General features: G+C 39.0%; 1 protein-coding gene across 1 annotated transcript in view; it reads right to left on the bottom strand.

The window, feature by feature from the left end:
- The window catches only part of kcnh3 (potassium voltage-gated channel, subfamily H (eag-related), member 3), a 241798-nt gene that overhangs the window by 28361 nt on the left and 191973 nt on the right, over positions 1-21464 (bottom strand). Inside the window, exons 8-10 of the mRNA XM_084724378.1 lie at positions 15126-15491; positions 6256-6455; positions 4799-5048 (exon numbers count right to left, since the gene is read on the bottom strand). Of these exons, the coding sequence (XP_084580504.1) occupies positions 4799-5048; positions 6256-6455; positions 15126-15491 (816 nt within the window). The remainder of the gene's footprint in view (positions 1-4798; positions 5049-6255; positions 6456-15125; positions 15492-21464) is intronic.

The raw sequence follows: 21464 nt of genomic DNA, 5'->3' as shown, positions 1-21464 counted from the left end.
TTGGACACCCATAAGTCTTTATCCGCTATGTCGGCCAGTTCAATTTCAAGATCCGGCTGACTTACTCCTGTGAATGTGGAAATGTTCAGCAGGGATGGGTCGATGTCCAGGGGTGTGACAGGGAAGGACAGAGTGTTTTTTTCCTTTCTGAACTCGCTGAATCTTTCTCCAAATGTAGCTTGCATTGCGATAACTGCACACTGAAAATAATCACAATTTATTTCAAACGCAAGACTTGTCATATCCACCATGAAGTGCAACCTTTCCAGCCAACCTAGATGTCCCAGTTTGAGATAGCTGAGGCCTTTGCTTTGCAAGAAGGTTTTCACATGTTCCAGACAAGCAGCGAAGCGTTTCAGCACCTCTCCCCTGGAGAGCCACCAGACTTTGCTGTGCAGCAGGACATCTGAATATGCACTGTCGACTTCATCCAACAATGAACAGAACTGTCAGTGGTTTAACCTCTTTGCCATTATTTTGTTCACTATCTGAATAACAAGGTTCATCACTACCATACATTCAGGGGGAGAATGTCTGAGCGCACAGTGCTTCTTAGTGCAAGATGCAGTGAAACGTCAGCAGCTTTCAATCCACTGACTTTTGAAGTAAATTCACAAAGCCCTCCTGTGTTCCTCTCATACTACTGTCAGTTGCCACTGACACCAGGTGAGTGGTGTTTATTCCTTTGGCTTTTAGGCAACTCACAACAGCCTCACAAATGTCCTCCCCCCCGTGTTTGGCCTTTTAGTGGTATGAGTTCACATATAGTTTACATATCTGCATAACAGTGCTGTCTGCTCAATATCGTTTACATCACTTGACTCATCACAGACAAGTGAATATGCTTGAGTTGAATTGATGCCATCAGTTTGCTTACTGGTGATGTTTGATGCCATTTTAATGGCCCTGTCCTTGACGGTCTTTGCAGAGAGAGGCATTTCTTTAATTTTCTAAACAATTTCCTGTTTGTTCTTGAAGTCCAAGAATAGATGCGATTCTTTCATGTATTCTCCGTCTGTGAACTGCTTTCCCCACCTTACGATCTCCTGAGCTGCCACAAAACTAGCAGCTGTTGAGTTTGGAGACTGGATCCACTTCTTGAAACTATGTTTACTCTGCTCAACTTTCTGTTGCAGTTCCTAAATTGCTCTCGGTTTTCGCTCATCTCCAGTTTGGTACTTTTCAGAAAATGCAGAGTGCTTGTTCTGAAAATGTTGTTCAGCGTTACATTGTCTTATTGTTTGCTAATTTCTTCAGCATTGTTGGCAGTGAAGGCAAATGAATCTGTCCACGCAGAATTAAACTTTCTATTTTCCTCTGAGACTTTTCTTTTTTTTTGATTTATTCATGGTTAGCTTACCGAGGGCAGGGTTCACCCAAAAAGCCGCCTGCAGGTAAAGGTGAGGGCTATAGATGTGTGATGCATATTTTAGTTGACAAATTAGCATATTTTCCAGACTATAAGTCACACTTTTTTTCATAGTTTGGCTGGTCCTGCGACTTATACTCAGGTGTGACTTGTATAAATTAAAATATATAATTTCACATGTTCTTAAATGTTATTTCACACTGACCAACATGACCAAGGAGTAAACATTACCTACAGCAGTGAGAGGGCACTCTAGGCTTGTGACAACTACCGGTATCTGCTACTCCTGTACCACTGAAAATTAATTTAAACATTAACTTAAAGACAACTGAGAAAGACTTAACACAAATGTCCCCCAAAAGAAAATCATATTCTGCAGATTACAAGCTGCAAGTAGTGAAATATGCAGCCGAAAATAGTAATCGAGCAGCAGAAAGAAAGTTTGGACTGAGCGAGAAACTTGTGAGGGACTGGCGAAAAGCGGAGGTTACTCTTACTGCAATGAAGAAAATGAAGAAAGCTAATCGCGGGCTAAAAGCAAGATGGCCACAGCTGGAGGAATGAGTTCACAGATGGGTGCTTGAACAACATGCTGCCGGGAGAGGCTTGTCAACGGTGCAGGTACGTCTCCACGCCTGATTTATAGTCCGAAAAATACGGTATTAAAACTTTTTTTAATTCAATGTTAAACTATCATCTCGAACTCTAAGATAACTGTGCAACAAAATGAATAAAACTAAAATAAATAAAAATTAAATTGAGAAATAATCATTATTCATTTTCATGTTTTTTTTGTCAAAGCCAGAGGGAGCCGCAGGTTGCCGACCCGTGTTACACCATTCTTTGTCGTGCTATGTCATTTTATGTTTTGTTATGTATTTGTCATCTTGTTACGTCATTTTTCATTTTGTTACATCTTTTTCATCTTGTTACATAATTTTTACTTTGTTACATGCTTTTGTCTTATGTCATTTTTCATTATTTTACGCCTTTTTTCTTATGTCATTTTTTAATCTTGTTACATCATTTTTTGTTTTGTTACATACTCTTCAGCTTGTTATGCTATTTTTGTCTTGTGATGTCATTTTTCATTTTGTTACATATTTTTTTTTCTTGTCACGTCATTTTTCGTTTTGTTACACATCATGCCACTCATTGTGACAGACTGTGTAGGATATCAGAGTGTGATGCAGAATGAGTTTTGAGCTTTCCATCCTCATGTCATTTATCCACACTATCTGCAGCACAAACACAGAACAGAGTCTCCAACTGCCTACAAACATCCTCATTCATTGACTCGTCTCATTTTCCGGGGTCTGTGTTCTGCCATATGTGAGGTCTGATAGCAGGACTTCCTACATCACTATTCACACTGGATTGAAGGATTACTTCGTATAGCTCACAGGCCCAACACTGCGGGACGCCTCCACTCTGTGTGTGTGTCGAGCATGGTGATAACTCTTTCAAGCAGCAGAGCACAAACAACAGCTCTTTATCAGCTCACTCTCAGCCCTGCCTTCCCTGTTGTTTGAGTGACACACACACACACACACACACGCACACACCTCTGTCTTTCAGTCCTCTCTTTCCTCCTTCTTTCCTTCGTCTCGCTCATCAACCTAATTTCCGCTCAAATCCAGATCAAGTTGCTCTGCAGGTCTGATTGGATGAAACCAAAACGCAGCTCTGGGAGAGATTTTTAATCGCTGAACTGAGAGATGATCTCTCTCTTCTGTTGCTCTCCAGAGTCCAGACTTCATTAACAGCATTTGATATCAAACAGACACATGGTTCTTATCAGAGTGCTCTTCAAATTAACGGTTCTCACCTTCATTAACGATGCGACACGCAGCATCCCACAGATCATGATCATCTCACATCCTCTCATTAAGTCCCAGTTTGACAAATAAGTGGATATCAAAGCCAAGAGGGGTGCTGTGTAATTTTCATCCAATTCTGGATCACAAGTTTACACAAAATGTCCTTCAAATAATACAGCACACTTTTTGGTCTAATTAGATAACCAGCATGCAGTCAACAAATCATCTCACACTTTAGAAAAGCTCCATGTTTTCACTGAAGATGTTACATGATCAGGTTTTGGTTACATCTCGTCATTAGCTTGAAAATACTCTGAAAATGTCGTGCAATTCCCTGATGAATGTTGTTTCTCACAATTGTCTTGTTCTTTGTCTTATTAAAAATAAATGTGATTCTTATCTTGAGCTTACTGAAGTCTTATCCGTTTCTCCTCAGTGACATGATAACGATTTGTCAGATTTTGTATGTTTATACAAATTGCGACCTGGAACACAGCAGTACGACATTAATCATTTGATAACAGCATTTTAGTTTCCCAACCTGAGTGCACGGTCAGTGGAAAATGGCTGCCATGTGAAGATGGTGAATTATAGAGGACATCTATAGAATGTATTGTTTGTAACAAGTACATGCTCTTGGCTTTTGTACATATATATAGAAGTTATTAAAGGACAAGTGTGCAGGATTTAGTGGAATATTGCGGTGAGCATGCAGATTGCAAACACTTCTCCTCACCCTCCCCTTCCAATTCTGCAGGAGAAAATGCCAAATCCCTATCTAGAACCAGTGTTTGGTTTGTCTGTTCTGGGCTACTGTAAAGATGGCGGTACATGGCCACATGTCGGACTCAGAGGAAGAGGACCTGCTTCCTCTGGAAGTTAGGGCTGCACAAGTAATTGCAAAATAATCAAAATAACAGTACAATATCCAAATTCCAGAACCAGAACCAAGTCGTGATTATTTGATAAATGAAAAATGTGAGAAGAAACAGCATCATATAATAAGGTACTGTAGTTGTGTAGAGGTGTACTGAGCTATGAATCTTGTTCTTCAGATGTAACAAAATATAATAACAAATGTTACATCATCAGGATTTTAATAGTTTTTTTGTCTGTGAAAATGAAAATTGCAATACAAAAATGACCATTCCCACTAATTGTATCACATATTGGAATCACAATTTTAGTAAAGATAGTCACAATGTGACTTTTTTGCCATATTGATACACCGGCAATGGTGGAAGGGGGCGGGGGGGGGGGGGGGGGGGGGGTAACATGTAGCAAAGGGCCACATGCTGGACTCAAATCCAGGCCACTGCTGACTCAGCTTCAATAAACAGGATGCATGCTCTATCAAGTGAGCTACCAGGACGCCCATGAGTTGCTTGTTATATTCCACTTCTATTCTGCCAGTAGATCCCCCTAAATCCTACACACTGGACCTTTAAATGAAATTAAATCTTTCCAGATAGCTGCTGCCTTATAAAGACTCTTTAATTTTCTACTTTTATAGGTGCAGTGCACATTAAACAATATCACTGTAAACACGCACAACATATACGTGCGCATGAACTTTTCTGTCTGTAACCATCACATTCCTCTGACTCACCCAGTATGGCGAGCACAGTGTTGTCTTTCAGGACCTCCATTGACCCCGAGCAGACGAAGTAGATGGCTTGCAGGGCGTCTCCCTGCCGGATGAGGAACTCCCCCGGCGCGCAGAAGGAGGTCTTGATAATGAGGGACAGGGAGCGCAGACAGCCCCTGCTGGCTGACTCAAACAGAGGCAGCTGGAGCAGCTCCTTGTTCAGGTGCATGGCGATGTCGGCCCTCAGCTCATCTGGGAAATCTTTCAGTAGCTGTGAAGTGAGAGGAGGTCGACACTTAACGGGTGTTCTTTCATGTTCGTCCACACAAAACTCCTCCATCTTTAATTAAGCAGGGAATTCCCAAACATGTGACTTAAGAGAAAATGTGGAGCACAGTCAAAGTTGAAGTTTTTTTTCCACTGTACACATTTTGATCTGTTGAACACAGATGCATTACACTTTACTGAGTGGTGGAACAAGGCATGATCATCAGGGATTAGATCAACATGTGCTTTTTCTCATTTGGAACAAGAAAGAAACCACAGTGTTCTGATGCTCACAAGGCTATCATGATTCAGTTTATTAAGATTTATTCTGAAAGCAAACTGATATAGTCAGTAAAGTATCCAAACAGGGTGCGTCTCCCCATTTAAGAGAGACACTGTGTGCACATTTACGCACAAGGCACAGCAGCGCAACTTCATTGATTATGTTCTTCTGGAGAGTTTCCTGTGTCCACTCAAGTTCGTAACTAAAGTTTTTAGTTGCTGCTTAAATGTCCCACAATATTTCCTGCAGTGACATTAATGTGCACATGGAAATGTTTAAAAAGACTGAAAGCAGTGTCTCTAATTTTTAAAGTAAATTGTTAAAGAAAACACTCACAAACCACTAATGTGGGGTTTTGTTTCTTTTTTTTGTGTGTGTATTTTGCTTAAAATTACCCATTAATTTTAATGCACAGGTAAGGTCATGAGAGTTTGTGAAAAAAAATATTATATATATTTTGAGGAGACTTTGAATAGCTTCAAAAGAGTTTTGAAAGATCAAACTCTTGGCTATTAAACCTTGTAATGGGCCAACTTACTGAGATAACATTTTTTATTAAATCTAGACATATGGAAAATCTAAGAGTTGACGTCTTACAGAGTTAACAAAATTATAATTTTTTTTCATTTCACAGCATAGTCCTAGTGTGCATAGTGTGCGTAGTTTCAGATTTTGAAGGATTTTTAAAACATTTTGAAATTGTTTGAAGTTGTGAATTCTTTTCTGTGACAAGGCTTTCTGTCAAGGCTTCTTCAAGGTTTTCTGGCAAAGAGCAATTATTGAAATTTAATTAAAGTGGTGGTATTAATATTTTTTAAAGTTGTTTTTTTTGGGTGGGACATCATTTTTGGTAAAAAGTGCAATATTGACTCAGTCATATACTTCTGTGTTCTGTGTGTGTTACAGTGAATATGCGCTCTCTCCTCACCTCACTAACGTCTATTCCATTGTTGACCGACCATGTGGTCTGGAAACACTCCAGCATGCGCTGCTCCAGGGCCTTAGGCAGCCGGTGGACCCTGATGAAGTCCTTCAGGTCCTTGGTGCGGGTGTGGTAGAGCGAGCGGCGCGAGTACATCCTCTGGATGATCGCCGTCACGTTACCAAACACCACTGCATGCATCAGTGCTGGTGGAGACAGAGGAAAGGTTGAGTGTTTTCACTATAACAATCAAATTACAGAATTTTTTGATTGGCTTTTTTTTTTTATCTAAAATGTCCCTCAGAAAAATCCCATAATGCTTCTGCACAGCAGGAAGCTTCATAGGACGTCTTTATAAGCCCCAAGAAGTTAAAGAGCGCAGGGCTTAAAAGGACTTAACTGCTTTAAAACCACCATAAAGCAGTGCCTCAAGTGGATTACTGCTTTCACAAAATGTCAGTACCACACTGCTGGAATAAAAATAATCCCAATGTTGAATTAATCTTTTATTTCCAATGAACAAAACACCAATAAGACAATTGAATGATTACTCTAAAACTCACACAGCTCTAACCCCAGTATGAACAATGACTCTTGGAGGAGTTGTAGTATTAATATTTATTAAAAATATCCACAGTCAAAGTCATTTTTGCTCTGAAAGGTGGAATATCAGAACACATCAAGACAAATCTCAAAATAACACAACAAACAGTATGAACACAGTCTTAGGGCAGGTTGATATTAGAATTTGTGTTAAGCAAAGCCTCTGTGAAAGCAGCCCCTGGCTGCCCACCAGTATGTGATGGTATGTAAAACATATACTGAAATACAACCTCAAAGAAGACAATATGTGTATGTGTGTTTTTTTTTTTTAAATTTAAATAGGCTACTCTATCAAAAAATTAAGCACAACTACAAGCCAAGTATACCTAAACTTTCTGTGTGAGGCAAGAAAACTTGATTATACTTTTCCTAACTTTATCTCGATCAAAAGATTAATGGGATTGTGCAAAAATGAAAATTCAGTCATTATCTACTCACCCTCATGCCAATTGAAGGTCAAGTTTAGTTTTTTAGTCCACAAAACACTGCTGGAGTTTCACAGGAAAACAGTGTTGCAGAATCTCCAAACAATGGAGGTGACTGGTGACCAGTTTTCAAATGGAAAAAACAACTGGAAAAAAATAAAATAAAATAAAATGCCTCCATACTGCTCGTCAGGTGTAATGCAAGTCTACAAAAGCATCGACATGGTGTTCACTTGCACACACACACAGTTCAGACAGTGTGCACGCGCATGTGAACGTGGCTCCAAGCTAAGGATCTACAGTGAAGATTCAGAATAAAAACATGGTAGAAATAACACCTATCAAGTCAACTTGGCATGTTGTTGTTATGAGACTTGGATTACACCAAACAAGCAGTATGGAGGTATTTTATGTTTCTTTCAATTACTTTTTTATATGTGAAAACTGGTCACCATTCACTTCCATTGTTTGGGAGATTCTGAAACACTGTTTTCCTGTGAAACTCCAGCAGTGTTTTGTCGACTACAAAACTAAACCTGACCTTCAGTCAGCATGAGGGTGAGTAGTCAATGAGTGAGTTTTCATTTTTGGGTGAACTATGCCTTTAAGTAAGAAAGTATAAGCCAAGTATAATAAAGTATAATTTGTTAAGTGTATCTCTGATTAGTACATAAAAAGTAAACTGAAAGTATATTCTCTTATTTTTAGATTAAAATTACTATTCTAATTCTAGCATACTTGAATACATTTCTTTTTTTGTAAGCACACACCTAACCAGGAACCACCCAGTGAGGACCTGAACTGTGTGTTTTATCATGTACTACACGGCGGTTTCTCCCCTTAAATTTAATTCTTGCCCAAGTAGAAAAGCTGCTGAAGCAGCGTTCAGACTGCAGGACACTTACACAGCCCACCGACACCCAGACTAATGGCATTATTTTAGGATGACTACTCCTTCAGGCAGGGTGACCCACCTCACATTTAGGAGAAACTCCGGTTTAAAATGTATTATCTTGAAGTTACAGCTGAAGGGCACACACTGCTTCAGGGCCACTGCAGCTCTGAGCTCAGTATGAGGATATAATTCAGTGAAATTAATGAAGCTACTCTTCTCTCTGTTTTGCTTAGCTAGCTCCGCTTTAACAGAGGACTGTGCACACATGACTGTGGATGCAAGGTTATTAAAAATCAGTGCAACACAACAGAACACACACTCCAAAACCCACATTTATTTAAGGGATAAGGGTGGCTTTATTCTATGTTTTTCTTATTGTCAACAAATAGCATGGAAAGACCAGACCAACAATGTGGTACACTATATCTAAATTCCTTTTGACTTTTTTATTACATTCAGCCCAAGAATCAGTGGTTTCTACTGAAGATGTAAATCTTCCAAAAAAAAGAAAGAAGTTAATTTCCTAAAACAGCCAGGCACTGCAGTTTTTTTTTATCACATGTTACTACAACAGCAATAAATTGGGTATTTGAAAACTATTTCACTTGTGGATTAATAAATATTTAATGTGGTACTGAATGAATGTATCCAGGATTGAGCTAATTAGAGTTCAGGCACAGACAGATTTAGTGTTAACACATTAAAATTTAAGAAAGTCCAGCACCACAGACCGTATGAAAGAAATGGTCTGAAAGGCGAAGCCGCGCAGAAGTGCCTTAAACCTGTATTCTTTCTAACGGCCAGCAGGGGGCGACTCTACTAGTTGCCAAAAGAAGTCAGATTGTTCAGAAATCTATGAGAAAATGAGCCTACTTCACACTTTATGTATGACCTCAGTAAACAGTTTCCCAGTGACTTTATGGTCTCAATCGCTAGTTTCAAGTCTTCTTCAACATGATGTTCATTTTGTGAATCATGGAACAGTTTAGATTAAAACAGATCATAAAGCAGCGTATGCTCAAGAGTGTGGCTACTTTGTGAATCACAAGTCGGTTCTGCAGTGTCCTGTTGAACCTTTGTACTTGAACACGCACATGAACTTCTTTTTGGATGTTGTCTGTGTTTTCGTCTTAGAGTTTTGACTTTTGCACAGGTTATTTTCAGTTCATGAAAGTTATTTTGTTTTTATTTTAATATTGTTATTTTTGTTTTTCAGTGTTTGGTTGTGCCAAAAGACACTCAAGAAAGTCAACTGTTAATTTTTTCCAGTAAATACATTTTGCTTAAATCCTAATTAATATCACAGTAATGTGAATTATGCATCGACTTGCTAACCCGGCTAGCTAGCACTAGTGCAGCTCCTGTTTGCCCCTCTCCTGTGGCTTCCTGCGACTTTGATGCTACCTGGGCTGGTACCTGGTTGGTAACCTGTAGCCTCCCCAGCTTCACTCTCTCAGACACATGCTGTCACTCATGGCTTTAAAGACAAACAACACTAGTCCACAAACCAGTATGCCACCCACATGGTGGCTACTCTAGAACACAATTTTGCAGAAAAATCCCAGATATCCCTGTTCATTCACCCTGTGTGTGTGTGTGTGTGTGTGTGTGTGTGTGTGTGTGTGTGTGTGTGTGTGTGTGTGTGCACCATCATTTATGGCCCACTTAATGTGCACTGAGGCCTGAAACATCCCCACACATCACTGTGTTCTCTGACCATAATCATCATCATGTCCCCGAATTTCTCTCACCAAATAACCTTTTCATTCCCTCCCTGTCTTTTTTATTCCTCCTGAACATTCAGTTCTCTTCATTACAGCAAGAGACAAGTGCACAAAAAATAACAATAATAGATACGACATCTGTCCAAATTATTATTTCAAATGGCTGAAAAAAATATTACTTCTGCTCATTAAAAATAAGGTGAAATGTGGTTTTAAAACTTCTTACACTTGTTCCTCTTCTGAATTTCTCCAGTTTTCTTGCTGTAATCTCTTGATCTTCACCGGACTAATGAACTTCAATTATTAATTCCTTTTGAAGATTTAACACCTGGCCCCACAAGCCAACAAGCCCCTCATTTTGTTGGCCAAAGTCAATTTTTTGGTAGCAGAAATGTAAACTTAGAAAAGACCATTTTGATGCAGCTGAACACAGCCTTCCTTAACTTGTGTTGTCTTGTGTTGTCTGCTTCTCAAATTAATTGTGATGAGGTGTTTCCTGAAGTTTCATGACCATATGGTCATGAACTTTGGGTCATGACCGAAAGAACAAGATCTCAGATACAAGCACAGGGTGGCGGGGCGCTCCCTTAGAGACAGAGTGAGAAGCTCTGTCACCCCGGAGGAGCTCGGAGTAGAGCTGCTGCTCCTCCACGTCGAGAGGAGCCAGCTGAGGTGGCTCAGGCATCTATATTGGATTCCTCCCAGACACCTCCTCGAGGAGGTGTTTCGGGCATGCCTCACCGGGAGGAGGCCCCGGGGAAGACCCAGGACATGCTCGAGGGACTATGTCACTCGGCTGGCCTGGGAACACCTTGGGATCCTCTCGGAAGACCTGGAGGAAGTGTCCAGGCAGAGGGAAGTCTGGGCATCCCTGCTCAGACTGCTGCCACCGCGACCCGGCCCCAGATAAGAGGAAGAAGATGAAGATGAAGATAAGGTTTCCTGATGGTGTGCACAATGCAGTATATTATTTAAACTTCCAAGGTGCAAAGAATCAAGATGTTTGTGGAACTGATTGTGTTCACAGTGAACTGTGACAGGAAAACAGTGAACAACAGGTCTTAATTTTGCAGGAAGTTGACAAGCATAAGTCACTGTTCCAAAATCAAATGGATCAAACAAAGCTGTGAGGTGTACAGACACACATAATAAAAATGGAGGATGTGAGCAAAGAAGAAGAGGACCAACTTCATCAGATGTTATTCAAGTAACATTGGTTGACCATGTGATAAACTTTGGTTTGACACTGAGAGAGAGAGTGGACAGTGAGTTCAGCCCAACCTGAACTGATACACTGCTGCAGCAGTAATTTGGACATTTCAACATGAGCAGAGACAGCAATTTTTCTCTAAAATCAGTACAATGTGTTCAAGAGCCTGAGTGTAATTCATGCTTCCTGTTTTTTCCTCCACAAATGTTGTTGCTGTGTTTATGTGCTATTCAAAATATGTTCTCTTCTGATTTTCAGTACAAAATGTAAACTTTGGAAATGCATGGATATATTGACTGTTGTCAAATGTGGAGAGAAATAATTATTTTCATCAGTTTGCAGGACTATTTTTTGAGTTTTTATCCATATATTCATGTACATTACCCTGACAATATCTCTAGACCGTTTAATTGAAAAAGTAAAAATGGTAAACATATTTTGGATTGAGCAGAGCAGTGTGTAACTGGTTCAAACAAAATCTGATTATATAAAGCATGTCTGCGCTGTAGGGTGACAAAGTTGGGTTTTTACTAATTAATGTACACAATTTTGCAAAAGATCTGAGTGTTCTGGTACGTGTGTGCGTGGTGAGAAACTCGAGTTGTGCTTCAGAAAGAGAGTGATTTTTGTAACAGATTTTATTTGTCAAGCTTAGGAGAGAAGGCAGAGTATTCTGTTTAAGTCTGAGCTTTGAAATGGACTGTCATTTTTTATTGAAAGAAAAAGTTTGGTGTCTTTTAAACCCATGAGGGTTGGGCATGAAACTAAAAGGAAATCAAATGAAAATCATGTTAAAAAAACAAACAAACAAACTGTAAAATCTCATCATAAACACAAAGCAAAGCTGTATATTTCTATATATTTTATTTTAAAAGTTGAAAATGTTTATAGTCATCACTGCAAAGAGAATATATATATATATATATATATATATATATATATATATATATATATATATATATATATATATATATATATAATATTTAAATAAATCCTTCATGCATTACAAAAACTAAGTTTCATCTGACTCTGATTTCTTGACTCAGGACACGAGCCTGATATTTACTGATGCAGAAAGCAATCAGTAAAAACAAACAAGATATGTGTGTGTGTGTTTGTGTGTGTGTGTGTGTGTGTGTGTGTGTGTGTGTTAAAGTTTAAAGTTCAGAAATCATGGACAAATTGGTTCTGTACATGTCCTGAAGTGAAGCAACTGCTGATATACCAGAACCTGTATTTAAAAAAAAATAAAGAATGTTCGATTTGCTGCTTTGATGATGTAATGTTCTAGAGTTCTACAGGAGGTGGATGAGATGCAAACATCTGGTTCAGTTGTGACACAGAAGGAGAATCACAGGTCTTTACAGACAAACACTCATCACAGGTACAGTCAGCACAAATTCAACACATCACAGATGGAGAACCTGAGAGCCAAACATTTACACAGTGACCTCTGTAACATTTATCAGAGGGAGATCAATGTCCTTTCCAAAGAAACGGGGGCCCTTCAGCTGGAGAATCAGGAGCTGAAACACCACTACAAGGCTCTGATCTCAGCTGAGAGGAAAGAGCAGGAAGCCCTGCTCCTGGAAAAGGAGGAGCTGAAGAAGGAGCTTCAGAGAGTTGAAGCCATGAACGCCCACGAGGTGAGCAGAGAGGAGGAGACCTGTGCCTTCACAGTGGAGGAACTTCTTCAACAGCTCCAGGAGGAAAAAAAGAAGCATTCAGCTGAAAGAGAGATGCTCGTCAGTGAGCTCACTGAAGCCAAACAGGAGCTGGAGGATCTCAACAAAGAACTGGAGAGAGAGAAACTCTTGAGGGTCCAGGCTGAGACCGACAAACTGGAGGCTGTGGAGATCGCAGAGACTCTTTTCCACAAACTGGAAGACCTGCAGAGGGTCTCAGAGGAGCGTTCAGCTGAGAGCGAGCTGCTTTCAGCTGAGCTCAAATCTGAAAAAACAAAACAGGATGGACTTGATCAGAAGATCCTGGAACTGCAGCAAACGGTCCAGAGAGAACAGGACCTGAGGTACCAGGCTGAGGCTGAAAACCTCACTGGGTTTGAGCATAAGGAGGCCTTCTGTAAAGAGGTCGACCAACAGCTCCAGAGAGAGAAGAAACTGAGGGAGGAGGCAGAGAGGAGCCGACTGGAGGCTGTTGAAGTCGGAGAGGCCATTTTCCAAAGACTGGAGGAGGCCCGAAACATCACAGAGAAACTCTCTGCTGAAAGCCAGATGCTCGCTGACAAGCTGAAGAAGGAGGAAAAGAAGCACGAAGCTCTTGTTAGAGACATCGTGGACCTCACTCAGATGCTGGAGAAAGAAAAGACTTTGAGGGTCCAGACAGAGAACTATGAACTGGAGGTCATGGAGGTTGTGGAGACTCTTAAAAAGAACACCCAGCAGTGTAGTAAGAAGCCTTCTGCCAGGACAGGGACTTCCTACTGCAACAGGTGACGCTTGGCTCATCATTTCACGACGGAAGAGACAAGCTGCTGACTGAGCATCAATCAGTAATTAACTATTAAATATTTAAAAAAAAAATGAAGTCTTTTCTTGTTAGAAAAACATCCCTGTTTTCAGGTTTGTGACTGGCTTTTAAAAAGTTAATTTAGCTTAAGAAGTAGGAGAATTTTCAGAACCAAAGAGTGCTGGGCATCAATTTTCAAATTCATTTTTAAATTTAATTGGCTTTATTGGTTGTACGTTTTGGATCAAACATGTTGCCATAGCAACAAGTCACAAATATATATAATTTATGCAACAGAACAATAAAATAGTAAATAAACAGTAAATAATAACATGAAATGAACATGAAAAGAGAAAAAAGTCTTTTACGATGAATGTGAATTTTTTTCATCATTCAAAAGTTTTTGATACTGATACTGATACCAGTACATTGACTTTGATGCAATTCCTGAACAATATGTGTTTTGATACCAGTTTTGTTACATATGCTACATAAAATACAAACAAAATGTTTTTTTTAATTTTCAGCTCCTCACACTCAAAACAGTTTGATAAGATAAAAAATACAAACCTGTTTACCATAAAGTGGTTTAACTTGCGTCTCGTACATCTCTGGCTGCATGTGTTTTTCCTGCAAGCCTCTACAACATGTGACCTTAGACAGCCAATCACCAGCATTGTTACATCTTGGTACAAATAGGCAGCTTCACTGACACTGATGAGAATATTTTTTTTTTAGCCATTGAAACTTTACACTAATTGACAAGGTGTTTTTTGATACTCAATTAAACTGAAGGAATTCAGTAGGTGATACAAAAGTATCTATAAGTTTATCACAGATACATGGTTTTCACTGGACAAGAAGTGTATGAAAATCTGTAATTTGAAATGTAGTGAGTGTTGCACAAGTCTGGACTGACACGACCGTGAACTGCAACTCGATTAGTTGACCTCCAGTCGTTGTTTATCTGTCCCCCCGCATGACTTTCAACTTCACAGAAGTGCTAAAATCAAATTTCTGGTGTACCCCTTTCATTTGCTAAAGTTATTTATCAAACAAAATTTCCCAGCAGTCTCAGTTTCCTCAGTTGTATAACATTGTAAACAGGATTTCTTAATACCCTGAAGTACTGTTGTACCTTTATACCGCCCAAACCAACGAGTCACACCAAATGAAAAAAGATGTTAAATGCAACACTGTGTTTATTAAAACAAGATACTTACACAAGATATATAAAAAGGTGAATTGTTTTACACATTTAAATTGTACAGGCAGCCGCCATTCTGCTGCCTAGTATGTTAATACTTTTGATACTTTTTACTATGTCATTTTGATAGTTTGTGATTAAACCTCTTTAAAATGAGCATGTAACAATACACATTTAACCTAAAGAGCGTGTGTGTGTTTGTGTGTGCATCTGTTTTTAAAAAGGGACAAAGCTCTCCACTTTGAGAGGTGCATGGGTAACAACATTCACTGAAACACACACACATGCACACACACACACACACACACACAAGCACACACACACACGTACACACACTTCTCACCTCCTATGAGCATGGTGCAGATGGAGAAGATCTTCTCTGAGTCTGTGTTGGCTGACACATTTCCAAACCCCACGCTGGTGAGAGAGCTCAGAGCGAAGTAGAGTGACGTCACGTAGCTGCTACGCATGGACGGGCCGCCGCCCAGCCCCCCGCCCCCAGTGTCCGTCCCCGACACGGCCTCGCCTCCCGACATGTTTCCATAATATTGGCTGGAGTTCCAGGAGCCCCGCCCTCCGACCTCTGACCCCGACACGTTCCACTGACTGCTGTTTGCCGGGAGGCTGCTGACCGTGGTGGGGACCAGCGTCATCAGGGGGGACAGGAAGTAGGGGGTACCCAGGCGCTTGGCCAGCTCGTGGAGCCAACCTGAGAGAGACAGACAGAGAAAGAGAGAAAACCACTGAAAGATGCAACAATTCAGCACTGACACATCTTTTTTAGATAAGATTTAAGATAAATGAAATAGATTGTATTATTCCTTTAATATTCACAAGCACAAAACTAGACCTTCATTATCTCTCATGGTACAAAAAGATCCTGATAAAGCTCAGTTTTAGCAAAATGTTCAATCAATCAATGTTCAATGTGCAATCTTAACGCAGTTTGATGATGTCTTGAAGAAGTGTGGGATCATGGGAGTTGTTTTCTTCACTGTTAAACAACCACCACTGCCAAAAAATCTGTCTGGTGTTACTCAGGTAGAAATCATGTTCATGTCATTTATTAAAAGTTTATTTACGTTATTATTTACACAGCTAGAAGATACTAGGAAACGTACTGTTACCTAAATTTACAAATTTCTTTTGTTCTGACCATTGTTGAAGACATTTTTGAGATAAGTAATAAAAAATACATGATGATAATAATAATAATAATAATAATAATAATAATAATAATAATAATAATAATAATAATAATAATAATAATAAGTACACAAAGTACACAACAGCTCTACATGTTGTACGTTGAAGTACAGGTACTTTATTTGAGTATTTCTAAATGATGGGACTTCACTACACTTCAGAGCAAAAATGATACTTTTTACTCTACTACATTTATTTAACAGGTATAGTTACTAATTACTTTGATCTAACATACAACACATATGATTAACTTATAGGATAAGATGTGTTACTGTAGATTATACCATGGTCTGGGTGAATACTCTTTTCTCATTGGCTGGCAGGTGTGCGTTAAAACTGTTTAATGCACATGTAGTTTGGCTGAAGTTTAATTACCATTCAAAATTTAATCCCCTACCCAATTTATAACCATAGCAACATTAAAGAGCACAGCTGTCAGAGCTCACACACTTCCTAACTGAAGGTGATAAGAACGAGCGAGCGAGCGAACAGCTGATTCAGTTCAGTTCAATTCACTTTCCCTAAATGAGGACGTCCTAACCTGCTCCATGCATCAGCCAACAGGCTGAAAAATCTCTTGCCCTGGCTCAATTTCAGACAAGTTTCATGCACCTCCAAGATATTATATCAGGTAAAAATGGATGTGACGTCCTTGACGTTTGTGTTTCCTTTCATCAAAGCAGTCAAAGGGAGGACAAGAGATTAATTAATGAGGTTGAGAAGAAGTAGCACCTTTTATATCCAGACTATATATTATATATTATAGTGATCCACAGCAACTTTTTTTTATAGGAATATCCTAAAAAACAACAGGGTTTGGAAGGAAAAAGGGAATTTTTTGGGAGTCACAAGTAGTAAACTGTCCTCCAACTATATAGAAACAAGGCTGATTTAAGAAAATTATGTTATTTATGAATAAATCACTCAGATAGCTAATTTAAACATCTCATCTATTATATGTGAACAGTTGTTTGCTCGTACTGCTTCTAGTCAGGAAACGGTGTTTACTCATTATCAACTGCAGTAAGACAGCTGAGTTTGGTTGTAAAAGGGACAAGAATTATTCATTGTCATGACAACAGTAAGTTCTTGATTCATAACTTTTGATTTTGAGTGCAAAACTTTCACCAAAAAATCTGCTGATGCTGATTCATATTGTTGGCAGATGACCATGGAATAAGCAGGATAACCAACTTGTAGCTGTGTATTAAATGGTTTGAGGTCACTTCACGTAGGTTTTTCACCTGCACGTCATGCCTCCAAACTGTTTAACACATACCTATTTGTTGATTATCCCTCACTTAAAGGTCCTGTATAACCACACAGATGTTATGTGGCTGATTAGACCTGCTCATGCTGTTTGGATTGTCATGTCACCATTAAACAATGAAAAAGTTATGTTTTGTCCTACAACAAAACTAACATGATTCCAGCTGAAGTCCAGAAAAGGTATTATTTACTAGTATCACTTTGTCATGCTGCACAAGTGTAGTGACAACAAAGAAGACCATGGGGGTGACATGATTTAACCCTTTAAAAGTGCTCATTATTATCTGAATACTTTGGATACTTTAGGTAAAGTTACATTGTGGTTTTGCTGCTTTTATTTTGAAGGACCAGTGTTTTCAGGATTTACGGGAAGTTGACCCTTTGCTAAACCCCACCCTTCTCAGTTACTGTTGCTATGCCTGTCAAGCTTTCGATTCTCACACTGAACATCTGCAGTTTACAGTGAGAACAGTGGCAGATTTAAAATCGATATTGGGAGTAAATGTTGAAATGTGAGTCTTTGATTCCACAGAGATATGAACAAAAGCAGCTTCTCATTTCTAGCTGAAGACTGTGGATTTTGTCGGTTAAACTGATGGCTGCATCTGGCTACAAAACTAATAAACACAGTAGAAAAAAAGAAATGAAAGAAGGAGAAAAAAGAACAAATCCATCAACCCCCTGCTGCACCACCCTGAGGATCATACTTTACAGCGGTAACAAAGACTTCTTGTAGAGTTAAACTCTGCTTTGTGACATCTCAAGATATTGAATGAAAGGTTGCTGTTGCAAATAGATTCACATGATCATTCCTACTACACCTGATCATTTCCACCTCAGGAGTGTTGACAAGGTCATTCATCCACATTTTAACATTTGGACTGTCTTTACTCTTCCACTGCATCAACAGACATTTCTTAGCTGACATCAGGCAATAAATAATAAATCACCTATGAGCCAATGTGAGGTTATTTAATCTCCCTGAAGTATTGAAAATAATCTTTTGCACCTCAGACTGAGTGAAGAATGTCTGAAATTATATCAAAAATGTCTTGTATATTTTACTCTTAGGAAAACTTAATAGTGTACAGGAGTGTCATCATTAGACTGACACTTATTGCACCATTTGTGGCCAAAAAAGGAAAAAGATCTATCTGTCTGGAGCTGCAGCTGTTAAATTCTCTGTTTTACTCAGAGACGTTTCTTTTTTGGATTTGGCTCTATAGCCAGCTTATGGAGACTATGGAGGACTTAGGGAGTCTGCAATGACTAACTGATTATTATATAGTCAAATATATAGTCAAATTATTGCATAAATTAAATATTTCTTAGTTTCTTTATTCCTCTGTGACTGAACATCTTTGGGTTGCGAGTAAAAACAAGACATCTGAAGACGCCATCTTGGACTTTGGGAAACACTGACATTTTCACAATTTTAAAACATTTATTTATCAATTGAGAAAATAATTAATTGACTGATAAACTGACTATATAATCAAAATATGTGTTAAATTGATCAAATAAAAAAAAAAATTGTTAGTTGCAGCTATCATAGCCACCATCAAAATTCACAGGAAAAGGCACCAAGCTGTGGATGTAGGAGTCATGATGCTCATTTTAGCTAAGGAAATATTCAACTTTTTTTATTTGGTGTATAGGCTACACATTTTTTACAGTTGGAGTATATAAGAGTAACTTTAGACCGACAACAATGATAACTGAAAATTAAAATATTAACAAAAGAAGGATTATTCATTTCATGTCCATATCATTTTTTGTCAAAGCCACCAGGAGCCACTTGAGAGGGAAAATTGAGACGCATGTGGCTGTGGAGCTGCAGGTTGCAGACCTCCACCCTGTCCTCTAGATTAAGATTCAAATTAAATGTGCTGATGTTTCATTTTGTGAACTGTGCGACCCAGTGTGCTGTGTGAAAGAGACAGACAATTCAAGTTCATTTCACAAAAAGCAAGTCAGCGATTCAGCTTCAGAGGAAAGAAGAGAGAAGAGAGAACAGAGATGAGAGGAAGTGACCAAGGAAGGAAGAAAGAAAGAGAAAGTAGGAAGTGAAGGAGGAAGGATAAATTATTGAAAAACAATGTTTGTGAGTGGATGAGTGGTGAAACTGAGCTGAGCCAGTGACAGCAGAATCAAGAAAAGAAAGACAGCAAGAAGGGGAATATGAATAATACAATATGGATGCATCCATTCATTGATCTCTGGCATCACACACTGCAGGCGAGCCGCTCTGACCTTGTTTGTTTGTTTGTTTGTGTGTGTGTGTGTGTGTGTGTGTGTGTGTGAGTTCTCAGACAGTGAGACCAGTCTGCCAGCATAAATAAACAGAAGTGACAATCGCGCTGTGAGCAGTGTCCCAGTCAAGCAGCTAAAGCAACAACATTAGAGGATTTAACACCTGAGTAGTTTCCTAATTACTTTGTCATTAGCTCAACTTAACCTGCAGCCCCCTGAGGAAGTGTGGATGCGACTAAGATGTTATATCGCGTGTCTGTCTGCGCCTGTGGATCAAAATACTAACAAGTCATTCTAGCCTGAGAAGACGTTGTAAGTTTTGTCTCGCTCGTAGTTCATAAATACCGTCATCCATGTCTTCATGTGGACAGTTGTTATCAAACAGCTTCAGGTGCAGAACTTACTTCCTGATTGGAGGAAACTTAACCCTGATTTATATTTAGCAAAAGAGAAAACTGTAAGATCTGTCTGTCAGCCAACAGAGATGGATACATGTGGCTAAATGTAATGATAGTGTCTTCAATGTTCTATGGATTTTGTCTCTGACTCTGGAAATGACAAGAATGAATTCTTTTTGGGGACATGGTGCAGTGTTAGACAGAGATGGGAAGTAACTAAATACAAATACTTAAGTAGACTTTTCAGGAATCTGTACTTGAGTATTTCCTTTTCTGACAACTTTTTTCTTTTACTCCAACACAAATACCTGTACTTTCTTCTCCTTACATTTCCAAAACAGGGTCAAAACAAAAATGATGTAACAAGACATAGCAAGACATAACAAGACATAACAAGATGTAACAAGATGTAACAAGACATAACAAAACATAACAAGACATAACAAAACGTCACAAGACATAACAAGACATAACAAGATGTAACAAGATGTAACAAGACATAACAAAACATAACAAGACATAACAAAACGTCACAAGACGTAACAAGATATAACAAGATGTAATAAGACGTAACAAGATGAGGATGGTGCAAAACACATACCAAGATGAAGGTTAAAAGATGTAACAAGACAAAAATGATGTAAAAGACGTAACTAGACAAAAACAACATAACAACAACAACACACCAAGAAAACAGTGTTAAAAGATGTAGATACAAAATGAAGATAAAAGGTGTAACAGGATGTATCAAGACAAAAACGATGTAAAAGACATAACAAGATGAAGCAGAGAGAGAGGGAGACTCGACCACAGAGAAAAGGTGAGTTCAGTTAGTTTTACTCAGAAACAGTCAGTAGAAATGTCCCTCTTTTATACTTTGAGTACATTTCAAAGCCTGTACTTTTCCACTTTAACTGCAGTAAAAAAGTTGAATCAGTACTTCAATTTTTCAGTATCTGTACTTCTACTTGAGTAAAGACTGTATGGACTTTTGCCTCTGGTGTAAGAGTGTCTCCTCTCTGTCTCTGTCCAAGGTGCTGATTTCTCCTCTCTGTCCAGCAGACAACAGACTGAACTCACTGAGCTGTGAGCTGTCTGTGGTTCTGGGCCTCATTTACAAAAATGTTCTTAAATTTGTGCTTGAGCTTAGCCTTAAGGTAATTTTTATTGATGTGTTTAAGTTGGATTCATAAAAGACAGAAGAAGAGAAAACTGTTCTAACATGTACATTTGTAACTTATGCACCCATGATCTATAAATCAAGATCATCAGATTCATAAATCAGGATACGTCACACCAGTGTTAAGACCAGCAACATTTTGGACTGAAATCAAATGATTGTATTGGAATCACTGTTTTCAGCAGATTTTTTCTGTTCAGTTCATTCACTTCCAGCCTGGGAACCACACAAACCTATGAGCTCGTGTTTTATTTTGCTCTGGCAAATACGTCTGTTCCCCTCCAGTTCAGACAGATTTCCACCCGGCCTGCATCTGTCACACATTAGTTCAGTTCTGAACTGAAGGTAGCTGCTGCGGATCGAGGCAGTGATAGAC

Source organism: Lutjanus erythropterus, chromosome 8 (genome assembly GCF_056507025.1).
Source record: "Lutjanus erythropterus isolate fLutEry1 chromosome 8, fLutEry1.hap2, whole genome shotgun sequence".
Classification (NCBI taxonomy): domain Eukaryota; kingdom Metazoa; phylum Chordata; class Actinopteri; order Lutjaniformes; family Lutjanidae; genus Lutjanus; species Lutjanus erythropterus.
This window is presented reverse-complemented; position numbering and strand designations above follow the sequence as displayed.